The sequence below is a fragment of the Gavia stellata genome, chromosome 5 (genome assembly GCF_030936135.1).
Source record: "Gavia stellata isolate bGavSte3 chromosome 5, bGavSte3.hap2, whole genome shotgun sequence".
NCBI lineage: Eukaryota > Metazoa > Chordata > Aves > Gaviiformes > Gaviidae > Gavia > Gavia stellata.
Genome location: NC_082598.1, coordinates 48,637,837 through 48,651,521, shown reverse-complemented (window position 1 = coordinate 48,651,521; position 13,685 = coordinate 48,637,837). Strand labels below are relative to the sequence as shown.

General features: G+C 38.2%; 1 protein-coding gene across 1 annotated transcript in view; it reads right to left on the bottom strand.

The window, feature by feature from the left end:
• Positions 1 to 218: 218 nt before the first annotated feature.
• DCHS2 (dachsous cadherin-related 2) overlaps positions 219 to 13,685 on the bottom strand; it is a gene marked incomplete at its 5' end in the record, with an annotated part of 119,179 nt that continues 105,712 nt past the window's right edge. Inside the window, 5 exons of the mRNA XM_059818211.1 lie at positions 219 to 2,851; positions 4,301 to 4,439; positions 7,279 to 7,565; positions 9,053 to 9,183; positions 12,036 to 12,187. Of these exons, the coding sequence (XP_059674194.1) occupies positions 219 to 2,851; positions 4,301 to 4,439; positions 7,279 to 7,565; positions 9,053 to 9,183; positions 12,036 to 12,187 (3,342 nt within the window). The remainder of the gene's footprint in view (positions 2,852 to 4,300; positions 4,440 to 7,278; positions 7,566 to 9,052; positions 9,184 to 12,035; positions 12,188 to 13,685) is intronic.

Here is a 13,685-nt window from a genome sequence, read left to right as displayed (position 1 = left end):
TGAAAGAGGAGAAGCCTCATAGCCTCACAGTGTATTCTGGGAAGAACGAAATGGATAGTTACGAAGTTTGTGGCTATTTTGTATTTTAACTTTTTCAGCTCATGAAAACAGAAATAATACTGGTGATATAGCTCTGACAGGCATAATTTTCTTGTTAAACAATTACAAAATAAATTTTAAGCCACAGTTTTTACCACAAACTACTGTCAGTTAATAATCTATACCTGAATTTCTTCCTCTGTTGCAAGTTCATGGCTTGGATCAATAAGACATGTTCCTATCATTCTCCCATCAGACATTACTGGAGAAGCAGTAGGCGTCTGCATGGTAAGTAAAGAGAGAGAAGGAGAAAAACTGGGGGTCATGGTTGGTGGAGGGTATCCAAGATTATGGATAATGGGAGAACGAGGGTATTTTTGAAATGCTTGCCCTGATATTATATTTGGCATTCGTGGTGGCACTGTCCTTATGCCAGGCTGAGCTACTGATGTTATCAAGGGAGGAGGGAAAACAAGAGATTTCTTCTCCTTAGGGAAGCTATGAATGTGTATGTTTTCATCTTTCAGTTTAGCAATATCGATAAACACTGAGGCAAGAGGTTGAAATCTGGGTTCCCAGCTGAGCACATAATCCCAGTTATAACCACCTCCGAGATCCTCATCAGAGGTGCCAAGAGTTGCAAGCGAATCATACCCAGCATCCTGCCTATCTGACATCAAGACATATTCTCTTGTGAGGTCTGTCATTATGTCTTTCTCTTTTATTCCAATTTTCTTAAGTGTTTGAGACAACATTTTGTTATGTGCATAGGCTGTGTCACAGGCTTCTTCTCTACCTTCTCCTTTAATGCCCTGCACGCTTTCCATGCTTTGCATGGTAGTCATGACGTCTGTTTCTCCAGACTGACAGGAGAGCTGATCAGACTCTCTTGGGATCCCTGAATCTGACACCCGTGAGCAGCACTTGCTCAGCGCTGAGCCGGTGCTTTTTCTGCAAGGATGCTCATTGATCCTTTTGATTTCCTCATCCTCTGCAGTTTCTCCTTCAGCAGAACTGTGGCCACTGGAGTCTGAATGCCTGCAGGGGACATCATCATCATCCTTCCCCTCTCTGATTCCTGCTAAGCTCAGCCATTCTGCTATGGCACCCATGGGAAGCATACTGCTCTCAGTACTTTGGATTTTCTGGCAGTCCTTATCTTCGCTGGCTGAATTCACATCAGTAGCTGAGGAGGATACTGCTTCTTTGTTCACACAGAGGTTCATCAGATCTTTCCGCTTATGTCTCAGAATAAGTGCAATAAGACTGACCACAAGCAGTAGCAACACTACCAAGGAGACCGAAACGCTAATGGTCAGGCTATATGCTGACACTACGGGATAACTCTCAGCAGAATTGGAAACATTTACCAAAACAGTGCATACTGTAAACTTTGACTCAATTTTGGGGCTATGAGCTCTTACCAACAATTCCAGGGTGTCATCATTCCTTTTGCTGCCGTTTTTCTTTCTGTGAACAGTCTGAGTCAAATAAATACTACCACTGGTTTGGTTCACAGAAAAGAATGGAGACATTTTTAGCAGGGAGTAATGAACAACTCCGTCCAGTCCACCATCGCTGTCTGATGCTGTCACTCTGCCAAGAAACTGGCCTGCTTCGTTCTTCTCAGGGAGATTAAAGAAATACTGATCTTGTGTAAACACTGGGTCAAATTCATCTCTCCCCTCAATATCTACCTGAACTGTAACGGTGGCCAGTGAGTCACCTTTGTCTTTTGCTTGGATTATGAGACAGTACCTATTCTGACTTTCGTAGTCAAACATTTGCTTTGTATGAATATCTCCTGTCAAAGGATCAATGAAGAACATGTCATGGTCTCTAGGAGCTTCACGATGAGCCAGACATGAAGACTGGATGGAGTAGGTAAGGTGGCCATAGGAGCCTTTATCAAAATCCAGTGCATTAACAGTGCACACAAAAGAAAAGGTAGGCAGATTTTCACTGACAATGCAGCTCAGGCTGGGAAACAAAAACAGTGGGGAATAATCGTTGTCATCTAGGACATTAACAAGAACAACAGAAAAAGCCACATTTTTTACATCAGCTCCTCCATCTGTGGCTTGGATGATCAAAGTGAATTTCATGGTATCCTCATAATCCAGTGTTTTCATCAAATCCACTGATCCCGTTTTCCCATCCAAGCGAAAATGTCCCCTGTCATTTCCAGAGATCATAGCGTAAGTGATCTCTGCGTTAGTGCCTGCATCGCAGTCGTTTGCTGAAACTTCAGTGACATGACTACCTAGAGGGATGCTTTCTTTGACATGAATATGGTACTCCGGGCTGCTAAATACTGGAGGATTATCATTAACATCCAGTACAGTTATTAGCACAGTAGCAGTTGAATTCAAGGAGGGTGTTCCACGATCAGAGGCAAGGAGGACCAAACAGTGAGAAGCAGCCCTTTCCCTGTCGAGAATATTGCTCAAAACAAGATTGCCAACAAGCTTGTAGGATGTTTCTGACTCCACAACACTTGTTTCTACGGAGAATAAATTGTCAGAATTCCCATCAATAATAGAGTATTCAACATATGTGTTTTCATGTGTCCAATCATAGTCGATGGCTGAAAACGTGAGGACACTTTCTCCAACTGAGGCACCCTCACTCACACTGAGATTGTACAGCGCCCTTGTGAACTGAGGGGCGTAGTTATTTACATCTTCTATGTGCACCTCTACGGAGGTAACCGCACTCAGAGCGGGACTGCCACTGTCTGTGGCTTCTATCACGAGCTGGATAGTGGGAATCTTTTCCAGCTGTGTCACTGGTCCTGTAGCAAACACTGAACCTGAAAATAAACCAGAATTAATAAAAACCCACACTCACTAAGGCAAGTAAATACGTTTCCAAAAGCTGAATCTAATCAGTCATATTTGAAAATTACTCAAATGTAATGGCTGCACACCCTAAATTAACCCTAAGAAATCAGAGCTAATGCTGCAAAGCCTACCCACAGTGATGCAGTATCAAATACACGTACTTCATTTAGACTAGCAAAAATTTACCTTCCTTGTAACAGGCTGAACTTGCCAACTGCAGAAAATAAAAGGCAAAATAAAGCTAAGGAAATATAGGCTCCTTATTAGATGTAGCTATGCTGTGCAAGTTCATTACTGAAGGTTGTTAGTTCTCCTGTTTTGCTTGCAATCCAGTGACAGCATTATAGGCATGTTATTTAGATAGGTTTGCCAGTAAGTTATATAAACATGTTTCATTCAAATTGCTTATCTAAACATGGGAGTTGGACTAGATGATCTTTAAAGGTCCCTTCCAACCCAAACCATTCTGACTCTATGTTCATAAGCCATCTACTTCTACTTCACTCTTCATGGTATATAGCTAAGCACCACAGAGACAATGCTGTGTGATGATTTTCCGACCACAGTTAAAAACAACCATTAGCCAAAGATAAAGACAAGTTGGTGAATACAGAGTAACAAATGGGTAAAACAGAAAACAGCTTTAACTGGGTAAGACATTCGTATTTTCAGCGTTTGTAGTTACCATCACCCAACAAACACTGCATTCAAAAATTCACCTCGTGTAAACACCTGGGAACAGCAAATAAGTGGTAAGAACTTGCTCATTTTTGCAGTAGCTAGTAATCTCTGAAGCTGATATTACCGAAAATCGTATGTACACATGCATACAGAGAGACACACGCAGAGTTTTCTACCTCCCAGAGTATTACATTAGGCCAGAAAATTTAAAATGGTAAATCTCTTAACTATTGAAGAAAATTATATGTACTTTGGAGAGAATGTTCTCAGTTTAGAAAACTGTTAAATTCCATTTAGGATTATAGGATAAAATAAGCTCTCTAAAGAAGCAATTTTAAAAACATACTGCCCAAGCTATAGAGAAGCTCCATTATGATAGCCTCAACTTATACTGAAAAATAATAAGTATGAACTTAAATTGAATGAAACCTAATACATGAGCTGAAATGTTATCAAACAATGCAAAACGTACAACACCTTTTCTGTTAAATCACTTCAGAGGAATAGCACCTATGTGATGTTGTGACTTGTGCATGGTTCAGGGACAAACTGAGAACTGCAGTCTTTGCTATCAGTTCTTCAGCGATAATGGCAGATTTAGCCATAATATGTGGTGGACTTTACTCACCAAAGATTTCCAGAACTCAAGTGATCACTGGCAACAGGTGAGGAAGTGCAATATGACTCTTCAATTTAACTGAAAAAGCTGAAATAATAGACTATGCTTACAGACTCACCATTCTTATGATCAATGGCAAATCCCTCAGCGGAAGAGAGGATTCTGTAGGAAATCATTCCATTATGCTCCGAATCCCTATCCACAGCAGAGACTGTCAGAACAGTGGCATCCATAGAAATGAGCTCTGGCAAGCTCACCTGACATATAAAGCACAATTACAGTTTTGATGGAGCTTAATAAAAGATTTTGAACATAAAACATACTTTTTCCTTCATTTGATCTTATTAGAAAAAAACAAACACAGTTCCCAGCTTTGGAAAAAGTTTCACCTACCCATTTTCTTCTGGGACAGAACTATAAAGAATTGAGATATCGAAAACAATGCATACAATACAGGCAAAATTTATAGTAAACTTTAAACAGTAGTAAAATCCATCTAGTTCTAGTTCATTATGACAATGAGTTCAGTGAATCACTGAATCTCTTTTTTCAATAGTACACTAATGGAAGGAATACCTACCATGGACTGCAACTAAAATCGGTTTTTCTCCCTGCTTTCAGAAACACCTTGATTTTCATACATGCAATACAGTCTGCAGTCCCCATCTGGACTATATGGTTGACCATTAAAAAAAACCAGCACATGTACCTTGAAAATTCCAGCACCAGAGCACTTAATCATCACTGGATTATTCCTAGAATTTAGTTTTTCAAAATGCTCCCTTTATTCTTCATATAATCTAGGAAACCAAGAAAGTACTTTCCCTCTTAAGAGCTTCCATTATTTGAAGTCCAGACACAGTATTTTGGTGACCAAAGTTTCCTTCCACTTTATAAATCAAATTTCAAATGAACAGTATGATACTACAGCTACCTTTGTCATAACTTCAAGTGTTAGTTTAAATAATTTTAACAGAGGGATTATATAATAGCCATATATATGAAACTATATATGAAAAGTATAAATATGAAAACACTTGAAAGGACAATAAAAGGGTAAAAATTACAGGATGATGAATAGGGAATTATACATATCATTGACTGAAAAGAAGCAGTGTATCTTACTGTCCAAGCCACACATCAAACCATCAGGATTGTGGAAAGAGAAGCTCAGCTGTTTACATTAGCATAGTCAATAGAGCTATGCTGTTTTGCATGAGTTAATTGCCCTGCTTGTAATGTGTGCTCCAATCTACAAAAAAATCTCTAGCACTTGCACAAACAAGTACTTGCCTAAACAATTCTCCAAAATCAGACATATGAGGGTTCAGGAAAAATTAAAGCAAGGTCTAAAAATCACTTGAGCGTTAACAGTGCATTTTTTTTAAAGAATTTAAACATGAGTTTAAGTGGGCAATTTACACGAATCCTGACAACTCAGACACCTGAAAGTTTCACAGGTGCCTACAGTCTGTCCCACAGTCATCTAAGTGACTAAACTGTGGTGCCTGCGCATGCTCAGAGGTTGACATTTCTTTACTAAGCCAAATGTTTAGACTTATTTCTTGACTAAATCTGTCTGAGATTTATAAATAAAGCATTATTAAATCCAAGTCTTCTGTGATGCCTCATATTTTTGGCTCTGAGCACATTCACCATACACAACAAGCACCAAGTCAAGCAAACAGATCAGTTCACAGGATTGCAGAATGGCTGAGGCTGGTGGGCACCTCTGGAGGTCATCTTGACCAAGGTTTGCTCAGAGCAGAGTCACCTAGAGCAGGGTGCCATGACTGTGTATAGTTGAGTTTTTAATATCTCCAGAGGTGGAGACTCCACAACCTCCCTGGGCAACCTGTGCCACTACTCAGTCACTGAGTTTTAAAAAAAAAGTTTTTCCTGATGTTCAAACAGAATTTCCTGTTTTTCCATTTGTCTCCACTGCCTCTTGTCCTGTCACTGGACACCACAGAGGAGAGTCTGGCTCTGCCTTCTTTACTCCCCCCCACCAGTATTTACACACATTGGTAAGATCCCCCCTGAGCCTTCTCTTCTTCAGGCTAAATGATCCATGCTCTAGGCTCTCTTGGGTCTCAGCCCAAGCCCCACAGCCTAGCCCCACACAAACAAGTCCTACGGAAACAACTCCTCTGGCAGCCTCACCTTTCCTGTGGCAGCTTTATTGCAGCCTAACCTCATCTAGAGCTCCAGGCTTTGTCTCTCTCCCACCCCTAACCCTAACTCCAAGCCATTACATGTGCTGAGCCTTAGGCCAAGCCCCACAGCCTCAGGGCTGATGAAGTCAGGCCAAAACCCTTTTAGTAGCCTACCCTTGAGAGCCTTGTATGATATATGCTCCAACTCCTTTAATCGTCTTAGTGGCCCATAGTTGTCCATAGTCACTAAAACAGCTTTGTTTCAAAACATTGCTAGACAACTTGACTTCTACAAGAGTCTAGCAGTTCAAATGCTTGTCCAGAAGTCCGAAAGCTGAGCTCTGTACCCTCCTCAGTCTAGTAAGAGATGTTGGGGAGGTCAAAACTCATATCCCTGACTCCCTAGATGAGTGCCATTGCTATAAGGCAGGGTTACACATTACAAACTGTATGTGCATAACCTACCACAGGGGCATTTGCTACACCTCTGTGGAGCTGTGTAACTGAAAATGAAGAAATTCATGCCATAGTAACAGGCCCAGAATAAATGTACCAACTTTCTTACCATTCTCTCAGAAGAAGGAAGTTCTGAACACTGGACTCTGCTCCCTAAACTTGTTTTGATTGTATCCAGTAACTCCTAGTGATGAATGCATGGTGCATGGAGTACAGCTAGCATTCACACCACTTCCCTTCTGAAGTCAGAAACCATGAACATGAAAATGGAACGATTCCCTCAGTCCTTTAGGCAGAATTCCTAGAAGGGGCTGGGGTTTCCCAGAAGAGCTCTGCTCTGTTTCTGCTCAGTAATAGATTGCAGAGACCTTCCTTCTCAGTGCTCAAATGCACTTTTAAGACAAATATAAACAAGCACTCCTACTATTTGTCATCATATATGGAAAGACATCACATGTTGGTTGTCCATTTGCCATGTTCCCACCTGATACGAATCCTGAGTAAACACAGGTGGGTTATCATTGATGTCCAAAACAAGGATGGTGAGTTCTGCTTCTGTTTGATGTACAGAATCTGAAACTATGATTCTCAGCTTGTACACAGCAGTTTCTTCAAAATCTAATGGTTCCACCACTGTGACTACACCAGTGTGTTGATTGATGGTGAATTTCATTCCAGGACTATTATCATAAATAAAACCAAACTGAAGTGCTGGCCTGGAGTCCACATCACTTGCTGACACCTGAGTCACTATAAAACCAGGCAGGGCATCTGAAACAATAATTTTCAGAGTAAGTCATAGCTAAAAGATGATGTTACAACTTCTGAAGATCTTGCCAATTTCATAATATTGAATCTTAGATATATGTAATCTTTCTGTATTAGCTTTTGGTGTATTTTGACTTTGTGTTTTAGAATAAGAGCAATATCCAGAAATGCTATGGAAACAGTATGGATTTCTTCAAATGCATCTGCTTTATCCCAGTTTTAATTTGTGTTTTCTTTAGACTTTCCCAGATTCAGTGTAGCCATAACTGTTTCTTCACCAGCAACAGGAACTTCCATGGTTTTCCACATGCATTTAGGTGACATGAATTTTTTGAACAGTGTCAAACTTCGACAACAATATTTAACTGAGGCATCAGAGTCCCCTGGTCTTTGTAGAGCCAGTGACTACAATTCTGAAGCTTTTCCAGGGGAGGAGAAGGCCACTAGAGAGACATGAGACATCCAGCCAGACCTACGTGGCACAAAAATCTTAAGAGCTCAAGGTATATTCCTATGAGACTGAGAAACTGGATACAGACAGCTTTTGTCATGTGCCAAATTGACAGTACCAGGGACTGCAAACTGAACCTATCAGTGATCATCTAACAAAGTCTGGAGCTAACAGAAGCTAAACCATTCCCCATTTGCATGCCTGAGGCATTAAGCCTCAAACATGCGGTGTGATGTCCTAAAGCAAACGTCCTTAAACAGAATACAAAAACCTAAATAAGTAGCCAGCAGTTTACAGCTGCTGTGCATCCATGACTCCCATACAGTCATTACCAATGGGAGCTAAATTTAGGAAAGGCTAAAAAAATACCACTAGAAACACAGCCTTGATATCTTTTGTTAACAGGAGTGCTGGAATTTCAGCACCTAAATCTTTATAAATGTTCAGCTGTATATCTTAATGCATCACATATATGATGTCTGTATTTGAAAATGCTGGGCTTAAGATTCAAGGTCTGCAAATGTTGAGCTTATGTCACACAATATACCAGATGTATGCTGGGATGAAAACTCAGGAGAACCTGGGTCTTCCTCTTCATGATCATCAACTGGATCAAGCTATAGAGCATTTTAAAGCTTCATTCAAATTTACAGAAATTATTTCTTTCATCACAATGAAGTTAAAAATGTCTCATTTCTAGCAATGCTGGTTTTAACACCAAGTATTTTTATTGGAGAAAAGCAGAAATTGAAGACATCCGAAAAATATGACACTGCAGTCCAAAATTAACAGATTACAGATGTATTTCTGTACAGTTTATTTTCCTCTTTCTGAATTGCCTATGGTTTTGCTCTAAACTATTCTTAAACACAATGTCTAAAGATTAAGAATAATGCCTCTGAGAACAAATGCAGATCACAATTTACTTTGATATTTCAGTATTAATATGATCCATTATTCCTTTTACTAGAGTTGCTTGGTTACACAAATCACCAAAAGCACTATTGTTTGACAAAACTTACTGTACCATCACACTTACTTTCTGGGACCTCCACTTCACGTAGTGGTTGGACAACTGGAGCATTGTCATTAACATCTAACACTTGTATCCTCACAATACTTGTAGCAGAAAGTCTGGGGTTTCCTTTATCAGCAGCTTGTACAACCAACCTACAATTAAAGGAAGCAGTAAATTGTCCCTATTGGTCAGAAATCACAGAATTATCCACCAATGTTTTAAGCAGGGAAAAAGTTACAAAGGAAAAGATTAGCCCTTTCTGCTTCTCATTGCAAGTCTTAAATTGCATCTTTCTTTCTGTAAGGTTGACTGTCTGGAGTTTCAATTTTTGTGTCTTGCAGGAAGAACGTCCAGGATATTCTAGGTGGCAAAAACATAACAAAATCATACAATGAAAAGGAAGTATTCATCTGTATTCATTTCAACCAATTTCTTTCCAAATGTAGGTGATTAAACAAGCTAGCAAGACTCTTTCAAATACGACACATTTCTCCAGTTGGTAATTCAGAGCAGGAATTAAAACTTAAGTACTAAATTGTCCATTGGAGGAACCTGACTCTCCTCATTGTTTATGAAGGGACAACAGGAATAGGAAAATTGGGTAATATGAAAACATCCAAAGTAATATTCAGCCAAAATGTCTGCAGAGATATAGAATAGGCCCCCTATTATATAATAAATGGAAGTGATAAAGTGAAAAAAATGAATACATGTACCAGTTGACAGTGGCAAAGCTCCCACTGATTTTAGTGGGACCACAGTCTCACTGTCAGATTAAGAGAGGTTGCCTGTGCGCTTCCATTTTACGCCTGCAATAAGGATGGGTAGTAGATTCTGTTATCAACCTTTTGATTTCCACAAACAATGTAGCACAGAAAATGGTAAGCAGCGCCCTGATAAACATGGATAAAAGGATGTTTACTCTCCGTGGGAACTAGCTTCTGAACAATAAAAAGCAGATGTTTATTGTAAGCAAAGATTATTTGGAAGACTTCACCCCTCCCCAGTATTAAAAATTATCCAGAAGGGAATTCAAAATTAAATCTAACTCAACAGGTGCTCTAAAAAAAGGAACAGACAAAAGAAAGAAAACGTCAGGCTATGTGAAAAGATATACAAGTCAGAGCCTGGCATCTCAATTAAATGATTTGTGTACTAACAACAGTTTGTATGTCACATCATATTTTCTGGGTCTCCCTGCAGATCTTCTGAATGCTTTATTTCTTCCTCTTTTGTCTAAGTCACAGCTTCTGTCTAAAGTGTCAAATAGATATTACTTCCTAAATGTTCACATGACAATATGAAATACCAAGGCTGTAACTCAAGCTGTGGATTGCAGCACTTCCATTCCTGAACCACACCAGGCCTGGTCTGGGTGTCCTTGTGGTTTCTGATGCTGACAGAACACATAAATTGAATTGCAGGCTAGTACTCAATCAGTGACCATGCATAATTCCATATAGAAAGTGTATTTTTTCTAGAATGAATATTGGTAAGGTATACATATGGAAATATTTTACTAAAAATAATCACTTTCTAAAGTTTCAGGAAAAAACTCTCATAAAAACATCTCAGCCAAGGCATTAAAATTAAGGTTCTGTCAACACTTTCATTATAACTCCTATTATAAGGGACTTAGAACTTCTGGGGATGAAAGTGTTCAATTTAGATAAAACAAACAACTCCTTGCAAATTTGAAAGAACCAGTGGTAACATTTTGAAATTAAACAGGAAAACAGTTTTGAAAGCTTCTTTTGCTATTCACTTTTCAGTTAACAATGTACAGATCAATAACATTAATAAAGAGAAGGAATACGAAGTTTCAGATTCTTCGAACAAATCCAACATAAATACTGAAATAAATCAGGCTCCCAGTTAAAGACAGATATGAGAATTATTATGCTTACATGTTCAATGCTTCATCAACAGTAAACATCCTTCCTTTGAAGGATTTATTCCAGACATTCTTTTAAAGTACTAGTTACAAATAAAATGTATTACGCTATTTAAATGACTAAAAATCAGAACTGATGTTTTTGATTCAGTGAAAAACAAACTCCAAATGAAGTGTTCTGTATATTAAGTTAAAATAAATTATTTCCTTTAGGACACTATTATCAAATTGCACTGATATTTAAAAAAAATCATATTTTGTTGATCTTTTTGATGTGGTTTTCTGAAGTTATTCTGGTTCATAAGAATTCTGATTGGATGTTTCAAACTTTGAGGCCCCAGAAGATAGAAAAACTTGCAAATACTTTAATTCATGTCACAGCCATATTGAAAAAAAAAAAGGTAATTTCTACTGACACATACACAGAAATCTAATTTTAGTAGAGATTGCAGTACATAAAAAGGGTCTATTAATGAATCTGCATGCTCTTTATTTTCCCTTCAAGGCATGATTTATTTGCTTTCTAATTCCAATTATGGTATGACCTGTAAAGAAAAATTGTCATGTCGATTTGATCATATTTACTCACAGTTTCTTAGAAAACAGGAAAAAACTAATACTCAGTACAAGACAGCTTATAGATGAAAACAGCTTACAGAAGCATCTGTATCAGATTATGGAGAAGAAAATTTGAACTATATTTTAATTAAAGAACCGAACACGTCCCTATTTCTTGGATTTGGTTTGAATGCTTTCTCTGTGTCTTTACGTATATATAAAAAAAGGGTTCCAGAGAGGGAATGGCTGTACAGTTCTTAATAAAATAAAATCCAGGAACTGTCATCATTCCTATAGTGAATCATCACACTCACTTATATCAGTAAATGTTGCCATTGATTAAACAAGACTATATTTCTTCCCTTAAATTTGACAAGTATGCAAGAGTCCATGGTACAAATGGGCAGCTTTAGTGCTGTTCTCAATGCTGTCTGGCTTGCACCCAGGCTCTGTGGGTAATGATATCAACAGAAAACTATAAAATACGTAACACAAGCAATCTCAAGTCAAAGTGAACAAAAAAGAATATGTTTTTATAAGAACTTTGTATACCTGTAAGATGAAGTGTTTTCATGATCTAGGACTGTATTAGTTGCTAAAATCCCTTGTGCTGAATCAATTAGAAATGTTGCATTTTCATTACCAGATAAAATGGAGTATTCAGTTTCTCCATTCAGCCCACTGTCAAGGTCAGTTGCAAATACCTGTTTGGGAGCAAAACTGAGGCTTAATTCAAAATGGCAGAAAGAGATTTCAGAAAGAAAAACCTTATACTACAGTCATATTTCTGGTTACTTTCCTTTCGACTGCACAGATTTACACGAATAATCATATTGGTCCCCAACATGACTGTCATGTGAGGTCACAAAATCTGGTCATGAATTGCAATAGGATGCACATGAATTCTTTCCCCAAGTAATTTGAAATTCAGCTACATAAAGTACTAGGGCTGAATGTAATAATTTTACACTGCTTATATTACTACATGGTTGTTGTTAGAATGCTGTCTCTGTTTAGTGCATAAAAATGCACTTTCTCAGGGGATCGGGACTAGCCCAAAAAGTATTACTGTTATACAAACAAAGGATAAAATAATTAAATAATTAAGTGTTCAGAGATTTTATGGAATAGTTCATTAATTACTTTTTAAAATATGAACCAGAAAGTGTAAAAAGGGCAGAGGCAAGCTATAAAACCAACAGAATAAATAACATTCAACAGCAGTGAACAGGTTTCTCTAAGACTCCTCTGACTCTTCAAAGAGTTGTCTTCATATTTTTCTGGTTCCTCAACAAACATTATAATGAGTACAGCGTCCAAACCGTAGCAGAGGCAACCAGTCAGACTGAATAAAGGAAACATAACGGAATGTATTCTGTCATAAAATTTTGACTACACATCTGGGTTGACTGTCTTTTGATTTTTCTCCATTCCTGGACATATGTTTCTCTAAATACAATGTCCATCAGTTTCTAATCACTTTGCCCTGGAGGCATTTGTAGCTTTCCATTTATTTATTCTCTAGAGGAGGAATATCTTTAGTACCTAACATGACCCTCACTGTGACCTGACTTGCAATGCAAGAACATGTACTGAAGAAATTATGCGTTCTTCTAGTCCAACTGATGTCTTCTTTTGCTCTAACATGGCCAGCTGGAAACACTTTCGGAGAATGGATCCATTCAGAGGAAGAAGTGTTTGCACATTTAAATTGAGACAAGCTGCTCTTTAAGGCATCAGATTTTAAATTGAACACTTGGGTTTGACTCTACTAGTCTGATGAGTTGAAAGTATTCTTTTTATTGCTATAGCCCTTTCAGTAGATGCATTAATGCAAGACCCAGCCTATATTGTAACCAGAACCACAACTGAATGGTATTTTTCAACTGCTTGAAGAGAGAAACAGAAAATTTAAAAAAAAGAATTTTTTTTTTTTTTTTTTAAGTCCAGCTGCAAAACTATTAAGAAGATAAAGAATTCTCTTTCAACTGACAAACCTGAATGGAAGATCTGAAATGTGATCTAGAAAAAAGTCATTGAATATTTTAGACATTCCAGCTAAGTAGTAGCAACACAAAGAACACCACTCTCAGTTTTTAGGAGAGAGTGGTCCAGAAGAGACCTAGTAGGACTGTAGTCAGGAACAGATCAACCAAACTTCTTTTTAACTACAGCACTGGGCTTGAGAAGATATATTTCCAC